The following is a 16,209-nucleotide window of genomic DNA, read 5'->3' as shown; positions in this document are numbered from 1 at the left end:
AAAGAGAATTTAGGTGCTTTGCTAAAAGTAGTTCAGTGTTAAAATACTTGTAAACCACAATGCAACTAAAAGTCAGACGCTCAAACTTTCACTTGAGAAAAGGTGTGTAGGGTTAGTAAAAGTACTCATACAGAACAGACCCTGTGTGTGTATCAATAGACATAAATTGTGTTATTTCTGATACATTTATTTAAGTATAAGCACCTTTTAAATCCTATATTAACGTCTTTGGGAAATACAAAACATTACCATTGGTCTTCACAAGTGAATACATTAAGAACGAGCCACATTTAATTACAATACTTTAATAAAAAATCAACTGGATTTGTTGGTTTTATTAAGGAAACACACATGCAGTACGCTGTCACACGAGGTACAAATACGTCATCCTATCCATCACATACAAAATCATTGTATTTGCATCAGGCACACCCCAGTTTATGTTGTCAGTGGATTTTAGAGTCTTTATTGCACAAAACCCACAACTTTACATTAGTAAGGATACAACACCCTTTAAAGCTGTTCTGCAAAGTGGTACCACAGCATTATTCAGTTTGGTTAATCTGCTTATAGACAGTAAAACAGGAGACGGCCTGCTTTCATGTAGTCGCTGTCAAATCCTTAACTTTTAAGAAACTTGAAAAATCTGGTGAACATGTAAAGTTAATACAATTTACTCAGAGCATGTCAGAGAATAACCCCTCATAGTGGTTTTAGCAAAACTGGATGAGATACAGTCGGACAATACTCTTTAAAGCCAGACTGCAGTAACGGCAGATTAAGTCCAAAGAGTCAAGACTGACTTTTTAATATTTGTACCATAGACTGTGTAAAAAGATGGACGACATTACAGCTCCCTAAAAGTGAAGCCAAACCCTCTCTATCGCCCCCTGCTGACTGGCTGCAGTATAGGTCATAAAGCCCGCCTCCTCCATGTTAACAGATGGGACATGAGTCAAACTATAGAATCAAAATACACGTCAAATACATTTTTCTCAAACATAGTTTCTGTCATCATAGTTAGTTATTATCATGCTGATTCACGCCCAAGTGTTCATTTTTCTGACAAGTTTACTTTTAATTAGTTGTTTGATGCTGTCAAAATGATGATTGACAGCTCTGTTGACAAATCCGGCTCCTGCAGCGGATCTGTTCTGGATTAGCAGAGTGCAGGAAGATCGTCGAGAGGAAACGTAACTAAAACAATCACGACAGTCAGTGAAGTTTCCATATCTGTGAACGTCTGCTTCAGACCAACACAGAGAAGCTGTTTGGCTGTTAAAGACGCCGGTGTGCGGGATCTTTGCTGTTTTTTTTTCAGGATGCAAGTGTGTGTTTGGGTTAGCGGAAGTGGCAACGGCGGGTACACCCGCAGATCTCTACTGCGCAACTCTGGCTCCAAATGACGTCACCATCGAAGACGGCAGCGCCTATCACAGGGGCTATTTTGGCATCAATTTCATACAATGAGAGCAGATGGAGACGCGTCATCCATCTATAAATACTGTCATTTGTTTTAACACACATTTTTTTCATGTCATCGTAATGCGTTATTTCAAAGAGAGAGTCCTAAAACCAGCGAAGCAAAGAAATCCAGCTAAAGCTAGCTAGTCAAAGCCACAACTAGAAGATATAGCTCAAATTTTCTGCTCTCTGCCTTTAAAATTTCAACAGCTTCAGTGCAGTCTGAGAGGCAGAAAAAGTGTCAGTGATCAAAAACATCAACCGTAAACAGGTTTTCCTGTCAGTCCCTGAAAGTTAACAACAGTTCTTTTCTGCACAGTGACAGGAAAAGACAAGAAAGCAATGCAGCTAACAGACCAGCTGCGTTTTGAGTTGCTGAACCGTTCATGAGAGATTGCAACAAAACAAAAAAGTAGCAGTAGATTTGGTGTTTTGTGTAACATAAACTCCTCTGCAATGTGCTGAAGGAGCTTCAGTATTCAGTTGGTAATAATTTCCTTTTCCATTATGTCAGTAAGGTAGGTGTGGTTAGAACTTAAAAGGCATAATAAGTAGGATTTTCCTCGAAAATAAGACTCAACAAGTATAATATAAATCATCACTAATGGGCCTCTATACATGTGTGTTGGTGAGTGTGTGTGCAGACCCTTGTGAGACATCTATTCTGTTGTTTTGCTTTGCACTGGGTGTTTTCAGGAGGGGCGCTGTTGTGGTTCCCTGAGCCAATCACAGCGCATAGGTGAGTGTAGGAGTGGTTCAAATTAGCAACTGGGCCTCATTCAGACCAGCGAACATGGCGAAAGAGCGATGCAGAGTTGGCCTTCTTTCTACTGGACAGGTAGGTGCCTCAAAAGGGGTAGGACAAGCTAACAGGCAGTTAGCATGCTAGCGCAACGGTAACCGTGATACTGTCGGTGTTATCTCGGCGGGGTGGGCGTGTTCTCGCACGAGAGAGTGAGAGTAAGCTTCTGGTGACAAAGAGCCCAGGAGGAGGGGCCCAGTTTGATTGCGTTGTTAACAAAATGCAAGGAAAAATCCTACTTATTATGCCTTTAACTATGTGAGGTACAGGAATGTTAACTCTTTACTTCCCCAGCTAACTGGGATTTCTAGAACAAACTGGTAACTTGTAAGAGAGGTAAGAAAACAATCATTACACACATTTCCTCCATACCTTTTTGTGTGTAAAAGTACAAAATCTCTCAGTGCCTTACAAGAATACATTTTCCATTTTTAGCTATGGAATGATGCTAACTGTTTGTAGCAATAGAACTAATGTACAATCTGTTATTGTAACTCAAAATACAAAATTAGTTTGGCCCCAATATCATACAAAAGATTCAGTGGGAAAAGGAATGTTTTGATTAGAAAAAAAACTATTGTAACACCTGAGGTCACAAAAATAAAAACACAATACCCATAATTCCTTCTTTCTCTCTGGCCATTCACGTGTTCACACTCAGAGAGTTCTCGGTGCTCGTCAAGCTGCTGCCTGGTTTGGTCCCATAGGTAGCTTTTTCCTCGGCCTCCAGTCGTCTGTATCTCGTGTGGAAGAAGATGACGAAGACGCAGGCGAAGAAGCTGAGCAGTCCGGCCATCACCATCAGGGAAACTGAGGAGGAGAAATGTCATCATAAAGTTACAGATTTGGTCCTCAGTGACTCAAAGAACACGAGTTGGAAAATATGCAAATAGAGGAATTTATGTGAAAGTTTAATTTATGTATTTTGGAAACACTGGTGCATATGTCAGAGAATATAGTGAGGAGGTTGTTATAGTGGAATGGAACCCCAACAGGGTGAGCTGGACCCCGACGCAAAGCATCCCTAGCAACGGTCTGTTCTTCATAGCAACGGTCTGCTTACGCCAGAGATTGACTTGCTTTTAACTATGTGTTCGCATACGCATGATGGCTGCCGCGCTTTCCCTGTGTCTGTTTGGCATGTCCTCAAAAATACACGTACGCAAGATGCAGTATGCACGATGAACGATGAACGGTAGGGGCAGTGTAGAGGCAGAGGGGATGTGACAGTGTCAACACAGCAGCAGGGACAACAAGGGCAGAGAGTTCTGGAGACAAGCTGATAAACCAAGTCCGCAACTATCCACATCAAACTAAATGGAAACAAGTCCGGGACCGTTACGTACATGCACAGAGGAACATGTTGGAGAAGCAGAGTGGGGTCAGTGCTGACGGTGTGTTCTGTCCTCTGAACATACAAAAGCTGTCGCTGTTTCTGCCGTGATCTCAGAATAACACAATAGCGTCCTCCTCGAGTGTCGCCATGTCTGTTGTTTACATCCACCAAATTCGGTAGTTGGATAGCAGTATCCTCCAGTAACACGCGTAGTGCAAAGTATGTAAACAATTATGCTCATGACACAGCTGGTTGTTAAAAGCCGGTACATCTCTGGCTTTAGAGAAATAGCAGGCCTGGGAATGCCGTAATTAACCAATCAGAATCAAGTATTTAACAGAGCCGTGTTATAAGTCGCAACAAACATATTCTAATCCTAACATAAATATGTTGTCAAAGTGCATGTAAACACACTGAGTGACTGACTGCATGTATGCTTTTTGTACGAGGGCTCAGCATGGTGTCGAAACAAAAAGAACTTCTGAATAATGTGGCACATTTCATCAGATAAATCTCACAATTTATACATTTTGCAGTTTTATTCATGGAAAGCTGTAAATTTAGCATCTTGCTCACAAAAAAGTTGACTCAACAAACACTATATTTGTATGCACACAAGTACTTCAAATGTTTCACGTTTTGCACATCCAGAAACCTTTGCTTTGAGGTCGGTAAACCACACACACAGTACGCATGCTTAGCAATGAAGTGGGGCAGTGCTGCTAACACAGCTCTCACTCAGTGCATCGGGTTTATTCTCACTGAGTTGCCTTTGTTTGCTGCTCATGTTGAAGGAACATCATGTGACCTACCCCTCCAGCTCAGGATGGCATCTCCGCATGTCGACAGAGGAGAGTCTGCGAGCCGTGTGGTCAAACCCTGAAGCAGGATTATGTAGAGGATAGACTGGACCTGTCTGAAAAACACCACAAGAAGACCGTCACGACTTCAATCAATTTACCATAAAGTAAAAAACAGCTGATGTCCAGGAACTCGCATGTTTACTTTGAGAGACCCGTTAGCTTCACTTCTATCACCGTTATATTGAACTTACTCTCAGCTGTGCCTCCTGAAAAGGTTGAATTCAACTACAAACTGCTACAAACTAAACTTTTAGCAGTTACATCTGGGCAGAAATGTGTTTAAACTTTTGCCTGTTCAGTCTGTTTATTAATCAACCTGCAGTTGCCAACAATTGCCAAGTAGGTTTACACATACAAGGAATTTGACTTGATGTTTGGTGCAGAGCAATTAACACAGAAGTAGAATAACAATAAGTAAAAAGCTATTAAACAGTAGTACTCCTACTGCAGTACTGTGTTCTGTGTATGTTGAGGTCAGATAGTAGTACCCTGAAATGAAGAGAAGTCCGGCCGATGTGGCCTCTCCGACAGGATACGAACACTCCACAGACAGCTCCATGAATACAGGGTAAATGGCAAAACCGAAAAAGCCAAAAAGAGAGCAGACGGTGGCAATGGCAATTTTTTGCTCCCGCATCAGAGACACCTGAGAGGAGGAGAGCGGAAAGATGAAAACAAGATCAACAGAGCAGTAATAAAAAACATCTTTGGAACAAAATGACAAGCATCAAATGTCACAATAACTTCTCCCTGAAAAGCTACGTAGAGAATTGCTTTCTCTGTAAAAATATTTATATAATAATATGATTTTCATGTCTAAAAAGGTATCATTACTGAACAAACTCCGGCAGCTCAGAAACACAGCGAAGAGCACCAACAACAACCTCAGAAAACTACAGAAGCGGATTGACTGGCGATCAGTCCAGGTGTAACCCCGCCTCTCGCCCAATGACTGCTGGGATAAGCTCCAGCCCCCCTGCGACCCTGAACAGCACACGCCGTATAGATAATGGATGGATGGATAGATTTATGCTTTAAAAAAGTGGAAATCCACATAGGTGAAACTGTTTCAAGTTCTCACCACTGAGAAGGCGGTGCACGCCAAAGCGGTCAGGCTTATGCTGATCTTTGTGACTTCGATGAAGTGTTTCGTCTTGTCGACGTACAGACCCAGAAAACCGGCGCCCAAGATGCCGAACACGATGAAGAGGGCGCCACAAATGCCAGCAAAGTCCTGCAGAAAGAGATTTCACAGATTTAGAGTTTAATTTAAGTGTTTGATGTGCATTTTCCAGTTACTTAAGATCATTTTTGTACTGTCAATACCTTTATTTGTATACTTACAGTTGGTCTTCCCCTCCAATTTTAAGACATATACAGTTCACAAGCACAAATTTAATCTCTAATTGACACTTATTGATCCAATAAATGCCTAATTTTTCTCCATGGAAATAAAAAAGGTGTGTTACACTCCAGTGTACTTACATTCGTGTATCCTTGCACACACATGATCTGCTCCAGCAGGGTGGAGAAGCAGCTGAAGACAGCCATGCCCGCACCGAAGCACAGCAGCAGGATGATGTAGGCTTTGTTCTTCATTAACTACAGAAGACACAGACAGAAATGATTTGTAAGAGAAACCTCGCTGGGAAATAAAGTCACCTCAGCAACAGCATGTAACAATGAGCATCAGCATGCACAGAGAAGATAAAATGAGCGAAATGTAACAGAGAGCTGGTCGTCTAATCTCTCTGGATGGGTTAAACTTATATTAATGCACAGGTTGAATGCATACAAGGACAAACTGTAATTGGAAATATGACATCTGTTGCAGTTGGTATTAATAAGACACAACAGCTGCAGGTAGAACTAAAGTATGAGCGTCACATTCAGGTGAAATGTCATCGATGCAGGAGAAAACATCCTCACTGCAGGTAGAAATGTCATCACCTCAGACAAAACTCATCATCAGTCTGCTTAAAGGCGTCATGGCTGCTGATAAAATGTCACTCGCTGCAGGTGGAAACCTCATCACTGCAGGCTCACACAGCTCTACCAGAGAACATCTGGGAGAGGAAGATACGTGGTGACAGTGATGAGGTGTTTATGGCTGGGTTGGGAGCATCCATGTGTGATGCTGTCCTTTATGTAGGTTGTAATATATTTGAGCTTGCATGGTGGGTTTAATATGGTTTACATGTTTCTGTCTTTTTCACCAGGCAGCAGGACACATTTCTCCTTGTTGGAATTTAAGTTCAACATCTCCTATTTCCAGGTCTTTTTTATTATAAAGTGTAGGTGCTAGAAAAATACCACAAATATATCAAAACGCTCAATCCAGAGTGAAATGTACACAACCGATACTAAGAAACTGCCTTGAAGCAGCATCTCCGCCACTGTTGTTGACAAAGTTGATATCAGAAGTCCCGCCCCTTCTTGATTTTGATTGGTCGCGGAGTGAGAAGTCACACTGATGAGTGCAGCGGTGTTCCGAAAGTTGAACTATGTTTAACTGAGAGCGCTGTGAGTGCACCTACAAAAAACAGCTGACACAGAGGGCGTTTTTGCGCTACGTTCACTGAACTGCATTGTTTTATATGGAAAATAGGCGCTACGAGAGCAAAAAATGCTGTTAGTGGACACTAAATGATGTCAGACTATATTTAGAATGTTTTTGTTCCCTGAAACCAGAATGCTTTTATTCTTATGGATTTTAAAACTTCAAATAACACACAAGAAAAGTTTAAAAACATTGGTGAGAGTAATGGTCCCAAATGTTACAGCCTTACTTTGAAATTTTGACTCCTTTTCCTCTCTTTTTACAGAAACAAATCTGCCTGATGAAGTTTAACGTTGCTTCAGAAATACTCCAGGTCAAAGGACTCCTTATTGATACCTGTGTTATGTTTCTGTCTACCTGCAGGTTTTTCTTTTCCACCCTCCTGAGTCCTTACCAGTTTGAGTCCCTGTACGAACGGCTCGGTGCTCGCGGCCTCAGCGCTGGCCGACGGTGGCGTTGGGGGGGTGCTGGTCCGTATCCCCACTGTTGCTAGGAAACAGATGACGCATGTTGGGACCGCATAGACGAGCAGCTAAAGGAGGGGAGAAACACACATAATGTGATGATAAATGAATGTCAGCACCTTAAATCAGAGACAATTTATCATCATTAGCAGGTGAGGTGAACCCAGCCGGTGGCACACACAGTTCAGCTGCAGCAGCTCTCTCTATTAGCAGCAGATATCCCATAATGCCCTGTGGAAATGCAATGATTGTAGGCCAACTGATGGATTTTGTTTTTCAGATTTTTTAAACATTTACTGTTGACAGTTCATAGCAGAAAGTGACGGGAAGAGCAGGAGAGAGAAAAGGGATTATATGACACAAAGTCCCCAACAAGACACAATCTGAAGACATGGATGTTTCCTCGAGTGTGCATATTTTCAGTCGCCGTCGGTAGCATTAAGTCTTTTTCTTTGAATTTAAGTATCTTATAACCTATTTTCACACTGTTTCTGTTTTACATTTATGCTTATTTTCTTTTTTGCTGCAGTTTTTGTTATGCATTTTTCTATTTCTGCAAATTCCCAAAGAAACCTGCTTCAGTAGCTTTTAAAGTTCATTAATTGATTGCTTGTTAAAGCTTGACAATTGTTTCTTTTGCCCATTTGAGAGCAGAAATACAGCTCTGGAAAAAAGAGACCATCGTAAAAATATGTTCTTCTCTGGTTCTACTATTTATATGTTTGTGTAAAATTATCTTCTGTTTTATTGTAAACATCATTTCTCCTACTTCCAAATCAAATATTCTCAGTGAGATCTTTTATTTGCAGAAAATGACGACTGGTTAAGAAAACCAAACGATGCAAAAAAGATGTTTTCAGAGCTGGAATAATGCAGCGAAAACAAGTTCATGTTCATGTTTAAACAACAGCATACTCATGTTTTAACTCAGGTAGAGTTCACAGATCAATATCTGGTGGAATAACCTGGTTTTTAATCACAGCGTTCATGCATCTCTGCATGCTCTCCTCCAGTCTGTCACAGTGCTGTTGGGTGACGTTAGGCCGCTCTCAGAGCAGCTCAGCTTTGTTCGATGGCTTGTGACCATCCATCTTCCTCGTGATCACATTCATTTTCCAATGGGGTTTACATCTGGATTGGCCGACCATGACATGTAGAGAGGGATGCTGATCTAATAGCATTTGGAGTGGTCCCCTAATTTTTCCCGGTGCTGTATATAGTCCTTACACATTATTGCCACTTCTCAAATTTGTTAGCAAACAGATAACTACTAAAATCCTTCGCACACAAAAAAAGACAAATAAAAACAAAGTTTGGAAGTCATGTTTGTGACAACAAACTTAATTTCGTTTTCAAAAATAATTACGAAAAATGTTCGTTGACGACCTTTTTTCCAGGACTTGATAATAAAAAATGTTGACTACACGCATGTTTTGTTTTCATTAACGAGATGAGACGGGGTTAAAATGTTAGTGGTGGGCTGTCAGACAAAATGCATATTTTCCCCCACTGTGCGCCTAATCCGTCTGTCAAAATACAAGCAATTCCTTCCCGTAACTGGGTGACCCGGCTGGAGGTAACAGGTATCACAAAGTTGGTTGTGAACTTTCTCTGTCTCAGGATTTGTGCTTCAGGCTCTGTGCGCGCTCACAGAAAAAAGGGGCGTTTTAAGCATCATTTGACACTTCTTCTGAGACTGGGGTGTGGGGCCCGTCTTATGCTACAACATCCCCGTTTGATGGTGGTAATGTTCAGCCGGCTCCTGATCAGCATCTCAGCACTAAACCAGAAACCTGACCGGACTTCTCCACAGTCGATTTGAAGGGTTATTTTCTTAGTCTAACTCACCAGGGTCGGGATTTGTGCAGACGTTTGAGCGATCGTGGGAGAGAGGATGTTAGCCAGGAGGATGCCCAGGGGATTGGCTGAGGAGGGAAAAGAGAAGTGGTTACTCTAGTTCATGTCCTATGTTAAGAATCAGACTTACTACACTTTCTGTTCCCTGTTTCTGTTTCAGTTCCACTTCGTACTTTTTAGTGTCAAATTTGACAATAAATAAATATAATAGAAGCGTATCTACAAGAAATAGCTCACATAGCTCATATAGTTCATAGAGACATTATAATGTATTACAGTTAAACATGTTTTTACACTGTTTATTTATGTCTGGACACATGCGTTATTTTGCTGTGGACACATTATATCTTTATGCACACAGATGTTTGCTGACATGCAAAAATATAAGTGCTTCCTGCAACTCGAAGCACGCACTGAAACTGATCCACTCCCTACTTACATGTTCAACACAGAGCACAAAAGCTGCATTAGAGCAAACATTTAAATGCAAGACGTAAGGCGGAGCATTAACCGCGGTTTCTTCTTTCCTACACAAGGGCTGAATTATATAAAAGATATATTACACCATAAGCAATGGACTCTTTGAAGCACACTATGTTCTTTATGACAAAAGCCTTTAATCTACTTCTTGTTGTATGTTGTATGAATCAATCTTTGTCTTGAACAACTCATTTTTAAGAGTTTATCAAGTCTAACAGCCAGAATTCAACCAGAATACTTGTCAAAAACTGGGCCCAAGAGATTTTAAATAGTTTTAGTGCCTTTACGGGACACTTAAATATCCGCCAGTACAGCTCAATATTAACGTTAAGGAACCCTCTTATATAAACATATTCACTCATCTAAATGCTGTGGAACCATACACAGATCAGCCATAACATTATGACCACCTGTCTAATAATTGTGTAGGTCCCCCTTTGCTGCCAAAACAGCCCTGACTCGTTGAGGCATGGACTCCACTAGACCTCTGAAGGTGTGCTGAGGTATCTGTCACCAAGACGTGAGCAGCAGATCCTTTAAGTGCTGTAAGTTGCGAGGTGGGGCCTCCATGGATCGGACTTGTTTGTCCAGCACATCCCACAGACGCTCCATTGGATTGAGATCTGGTGAATCTGGAGGCCAAGTCAACACCTTGAACTCCTTGTGGTGTTCCTCAAACCATTCCTGAACCATGTTTGCAGTGTGGCAGGGCGCATTATCCTGCTGAGAGAGGCCACTGCTATTAGGGAAGACTGTTTCCATGAAGGGGTGAGCTTGGTCTGCAACAATGTGCAGGTAGGTGGTGTCAGAGTAACATCCACATGAATGGCAGGACCCTAGGTTTCCCAGCAGAACATTGCCCAAAGCATCACACTGCCTCCGCCGGCTCGCCTTCTACCCATAGTGCATCCTGGTGCACCCTGGTGCCATCTGATGAAATGTGACTCATCAGACCAGGCCGCCTTCTTCCACTGCTCCGTGGTCCAGTTCTGATGCTCATGTGCTCATTGCAGGAGCTTTTGGCGGTGGACAGGGGTCAGCATGGGCAAACTGATGCAGCCCCATACACAGCAGACTGAGATGCTCTGTGTGTTCTGACACCTTTCTATCAGAACCAGCATTGACTTTTTCAGCAATCTGAGCTTCAGTGGCTCTTCTGTTGGATCGGAACGCAGCCTTCGCTCCCCACGTGTATCAATGAGCCTTGGCCGCCAAATGACCCTGTCGCTGGTCCTTCCTTGGACCTCTTTTAGAAGGTACTGACCACTGGACCGCTGCAGACCGGGAACACCCCACAAGAGCTGCAGTTTTGAGATGATCTGATCCAGTCGTCTAACCATCACAATTGAAGGCCCTTGTCAGGGTCTCTCACATCCTTACACTTTTGTCCTGCTTCACTTGCAGCCTAACATATCCCATCCACAGACAGGGGCCATTGTAGCAAGATTATCAATGTTACTCACTTTATCTGCCTGCAGTCATAATGTAATGGCTGATCAGTGTAGACTAATAATAAACAGTAAATCACTCACCCATAGAGGCGATGGTGTTAGCTGTGGCGCGCTGGTGGTCGGGGAACCAGAGAGCTGCAAGCTTGGTGGGGGTGAAAATGATGAGGGGCTGAGCCAGGGCGGTGAGGGTCTGACCCAACATCACTATGGGGTACCGGATTGTGAAACCTTCACCCGGCGGGGTCCCGCAGAAGCGCACTAGGGCTCCAAACATGTTCAGCCAGGATCCCAGGATGAGCTGCAGAGTCAAGATGGCAGCAAGGTGAAAATATGAAACAGAAAAAACTCCTTTCTTCATAAGATTCATTCCAGAAAATTCCAGATTCATTTCAAAGACACAGATTTAAGTTTAAAACTCAACATTAGACAGTATTTGTATAGGTCTGTTTATGTTTTCTCTGACTTTTATCTGCAGACACAATTGGCTCAAACATAAACAGTCAATAAAAAGAGATCTCCCTGTAAAAACAAAGCAGCAGGGTTCTGGAAACAGAGACTGAATCCTCTAATATGATTACACAGGAGCCGCCGCAGAGGCCTCAGCTATCAGAGCAAGGCTTGTACCGTGATCCGCAGCCCGAGGGTGTCCAGCATCCACGTGGTCCCAAAGCTGAGCGGTACGGCCACCAGCATGAAGACTAGAGACAACCAGTTGATGCTCTCCAGAGAGACCTTCAGATACTGGGCAGACTGGTCCGCTACTGGCGCAAAGGTCAGCCATAACTGGGGAGAATGAACATGAAGAGATTTATGTTACAAAAAACAGGCCTGTTGCTCTGTAGCTGAAATAAATCTTAAAATATAACTCAATATTCGGTCATTTTAGGATCGGATCACTTAAAGACTGAGATATGAGTGGTATGACAGGTGGCTTTAGATGTGAAACACATGGAGGGAGTTTAACATTCCCTCTTAAAACACAAGTTACAAAATCAGCATCCTGCAGAAAGCTTAATCGATGGAGCAGATAAAAAAGGAAACTTTAAACAGGTTACTGGAGTGCAGGTTAAAGCTCTATCTGAATTTACTGCCATTAATCTGAATTTTCGAGTAATTTGTTTTGTTTTTTGATTTTATTATTCATAAATAAATCCTATTATAACAGGGTCATGGACACTGAAATGTGACTTGTGCCTGAGTCCTGAGAACTGCCTGTAAAAGTGTGTTTTGAGAGGCAAATGCATCAAGCAGGGTCGATACACAGATCAGCCGAATTGATCTGAACAGTAAACTAAACACCGAGGCCACAAAGAAAGCACCTGTGCAATGGGAAGTTTTGTGGACAATGAAGAAAACTCTTCAGTCTTGTCTTCAACAGGACGAAACATTTTCACACACTTTTACTTTTCTATTCTAGAGTCCTGTTCTATTAGCAGAGCATAGTGTTATTTATGAAGAACATTAAGTGACCTCACGAGACTTGGCTTCTAAATTCACAATCATTTTCATTTCATTATAATGCTTCTGGTTTCTACTAGCAGAGTTTCATATTGTTTTGAAACTACAGTCAGGCCACATCCCAAAAAAGGTGGAGCGATTAATCAGTCGTGCCAATCACATAAGAACCAATTCCATTGTGCTGACTGGATTTGCAGCATTTTTCTTTTGCATTTGTGTTCCGGTTTTGTTTGTGACTTTGTTTTCCTTATAAATTTGCAGTGCATTTTCCGTTTATGCATGTGTCTTTTTTTTGCAGCACCTGTTTTTACCTGCAGCATGTTTCCATTGATGCATTTTGTTTTCTACTCCTGCATGCATTTATGACTTTGCATCATTTATACAATTTGCAGCCTGTTTCTCCAAATGGAAATTGTTTCAACTATTGCAGCACGCTTGCCCTTGTCGGCCACCGTGCATTTTCATTAACTCACAGTGAGGAATAAACGTGATTTTCTACTGAAACGCTTTTTTTCTGTTCAACAAAATAAAAATGAAGCCAAATTAAATTTGCTAAACTATCAATAAATCTAAAAATATCACGTAGTTTCGACTAAGCAGGGTCTGAGATTGGTGTTCTTTACCCTCACTGTGCGGTTAAATCAAAGTATATTTGCTTTGGATGAACTCTGCTAAGAATGACGTGCATTCAATGCCAGCTTTGTGTGCATGGTAGTTATTAATACTCGGTGGTATAGACACGTAACTGTGTTGTGTCTGGTTGTAAGTATTAATGTTTGATACCCAACCCTGATGGAAAGTAGCTTCATTGTCTTGGTATTTGTGGTTCTTACAACTGAATAAGCTTTGTTAACTGTTATTCATCCAGGTTCTGAAGTCTCCTACTTTCTCTGGTTGAACACTGTCATAAAATGTTAATATGGTTCACAAAATTCATCCTAAATCAATTTACAAGAAAACAATCAACGGCCAACCACAGGTTTTTGTAAATCCCACCCTGAGCCCTGCTAACGTCCAGCAGATTGATGTCTAACAGGCTCATCAGCTGTTATTTGCAGGATCATGAATGAGTCTCTGCCAGCTGAGGATCCTTTGTGAGTGTGAACACCAGCCCTGTGTAAACAATAGCTCCCATAGAGAGGACGAGTCCCCTGGGAGCCGGAAAAAGGTGAAGGAGGGGGGAGAGATTCGGCTTGCATGACAGAGACGGGCACACTTGCCTCCAGGCACACTCTGCTTTACAATGACAACATCTCTGGGGAATTATATCAAGTTTCACTGAACATAAAGAGACACCACATGTCATCCGCCAGCACTGTTCACAAACACATCTGACATTTCAGGCTAAGCATTTCTGACAAGTGAGAAAAAGATAAAAGATGTCAATTTAAGGAAGCAATTAAAGTTGCAGCGACTGTTTTCTTTTATGTGGCAACAAAAAGTAACTCCATTATCTGAATATTAATGAGACTGTGTGCAAGACTTAAACGACAGCCTCTACACAATCTAATGTTTGGAGTGCTCAGCAAAATGATCACAAATTAGTGCAAGTGTTGAGCGTCATTTTTAAATGTATGTCACCACTTTCACATGTAATAAAGTATATTACAGGTAAACATTCATATATTTTTGTCTTTAGAGATGCATCATTGGCCCCTTTTACACAGCCAGTTCAGGGATCATTACGCTTCTTTTACATCTTATTTTCAGTGTAAAAGTCACAGAGGCAATGTGGTCGTTAGGAGGTGGTAACAGAGCCGAAACGGCGTCAGTGTAAATGGCAGAGCTGGAATGGCAGAACAGCGGCATGTGCATCTCAATAATGACAAGATATATCATGTTTTCTGGTAATTTAACCAATAATTAGTCTATATGCCTACATATCTATAAATAACCACATGGTAAAGCCCATTTTTCGATTAATCCAAAATACAAATTCACATACGATAGACGATTTGACATTTTGTTTTGTGGAATTACAATGTAAAAAGGGCTAATGTGTCAGATTAGGGGGTAATTGAGAGTTGTTTGTTGTCTTGACTTTCAATAAAAACCTTGCATTTATGTGGTCCCGAGCACTCAGATAAGATAAACTAAAAAAAACCATGAATGCTCTTTAGATCCACGCCAATCAATGCTTGCTGTCATTCCAAACCTGCATGACGTAGGTGGTTGGACAGGACTCAGCAGAGTACGACTTTTTTGTCCCACCTGACAGCACCAACAACAAATGCTTACCAATAGATGATACAACCATTACCTGGGCTGTGATTTTAAACCTATCTGGAGTGCAACTGCGGGCAATATTTAACCTCCACCCCAGTAATAATTAAAGTTGCAATTACCCTCCATTTTTCTGTGAACTTGCTGGTTCTCCTGTGATTTAAATCCTGTCCAGAGTGACTTCCTTGAATTTTAAAGGAGATCTAGTAGTTGTTTTTCTAAGGGACTGGTGCTTATCCAGATAATGTATTTCTTTTTTGTAAGTAGCTCAAAGATAAATATGACAAAAATTGAGAAATGGCGCAAAATGTTCTTACTATCTTAATAGATGAAACGTGGAATCAACCTTTCCTTTCCTTTTTTTGGTTTGGGGTTTTCTGCTTGTTTTTGGCACATATGGGCTTCCATACAATAAATCTATTCTCTTCTGTTTTACCATAAAACTTTTTAAATGTTTTTGGCAGAGCCTATTATTTATTGAAAGCTGTGATTTTTTTTTAAGACAAGGCACACATAATCGACCTTAAAAAACAATCTAACAGGACTATGTTGTGGACTACGACCAGGTAATACACCGTGTGAACTCACCGTCGCGTTGGAGCAGTTTAACAGACACAGAACCAGCAGAACAAACCACCTCCTCTTGTAAACTTTAAAAAACAACAGTTTCTTCAGTTGTGGGTTTGGTCCTCTTAAAACATCAACGGCTGAGCACACAGTCTGAACCTCTGGCAAGGGGTCGTCTGCAGCCTCCATTTGTACTGTCGATGTTGACAAGTTTACCGGTAAAGATAGCTAACACCGTAAAGATATTCGAGGCATCACAATGTTAATTTTGGCACGCACAAGGTCTTTAAAATCCCAAAAGGTTTATATCCTTTATAAAACAAGCTGTAAATCCATCGGGTTGACTTTGGATTATAAAGTCATTACAAGTCACAAATGGACGACAGGAAAGCTTTTAGACGGCTGGAAGAAGTCGGAAAACACTCCTTCATGATTCGGGTCAGCCGCCGGGAGTGTCATTGTACTGTACCAAAGATCCTCTATACAGAAAATGTACCACTCGGATGTTAAATCAACTGCCTCGAATAAGGACATTTTACAATACAACAATTGTCCAATACAATCTACGTAATTTATAGAGCACGTACTTAGCAGTAAGTAAAATTAAATAAAATACCAAACTCAATGGTGAAGTGTAGTGATAAAAATAATAAAGCACCACATTTTTACGTTGACATTCCTGGT

At 41.4% G+C, this 16,209-nt stretch overlaps 1 protein-coding gene across 1 annotated transcript; it reads right to left on the bottom strand.

Moving 5' to 3' along the window:
• Positions 1-303: 303 nt before the first annotated feature.
• slc49a3 (solute carrier family 49 member 3) lies at positions 304-15,958 on the bottom strand. Its single transcript, XM_069670610.1, has 10 exons — positions 15,547-15,958; positions 11,902-12,060; positions 11,359-11,575; positions 9,338-9,414; positions 7,420-7,557; positions 5,951-6,067; positions 5,547-5,699; positions 4,954-5,111; positions 4,415-4,518; positions 304-3,076 (listed from the first exon to the last, which is right to left on the bottom strand). The coding sequence occupies exons 1-10, from the start codon at positions 15,712-15,714 to the stop codon at positions 2,910-2,912; spliced, it is 1,458 nt and encodes a 485-aa protein (XP_069526711.1). The 5' UTR covers positions 15,715-15,958; the 3' UTR covers positions 304-2,909.
• Positions 15,959-16,209: the final 251 nt, after the last annotated feature.

The sequence above is a fragment of the Semicossyphus pulcher genome, unplaced genomic scaffold, assembly GCF_022749685.1.
Source record: "Semicossyphus pulcher isolate SPU_LCO1_2020_fin unplaced genomic scaffold, fSemPul1.0.p SCAF_2, whole genome shotgun sequence".
NCBI classification, from domain to species: Eukaryota; Metazoa; Chordata; class Actinopteri; order Labriformes; family Labridae; genus Semicossyphus; species Semicossyphus pulcher.
Note: the sequence above shows the minus strand (reverse complement) of the source record. Positions and strands in the feature narration are given on the sequence as shown.

Excerpts from the sequence above, each read along its gene's own strand:
- slc49a3 (XM_069670610.1), bottom strand. The coding sequence starts at position 15,714 with ATGGAGGCTGCAGACGACCCCTTGCCAGAGGTTCAGACTGTGTGCTCA. Across the intron at positions 12,061-15,546 it reads TAAACTGCTCCAACGCGACG|TTATGGCTGACCTTTGCGCC; the intron begins GTGAGTTCACAC and ends CATTCTCCCCAG. Across the intron at positions 3,077-4,414 it reads TGCCATCCTGAGCTGGAGGG|TTTCCCTGATGGTGATGGCC; the intron begins GTAGGTCACATG and ends TCTCCTCCTCAG.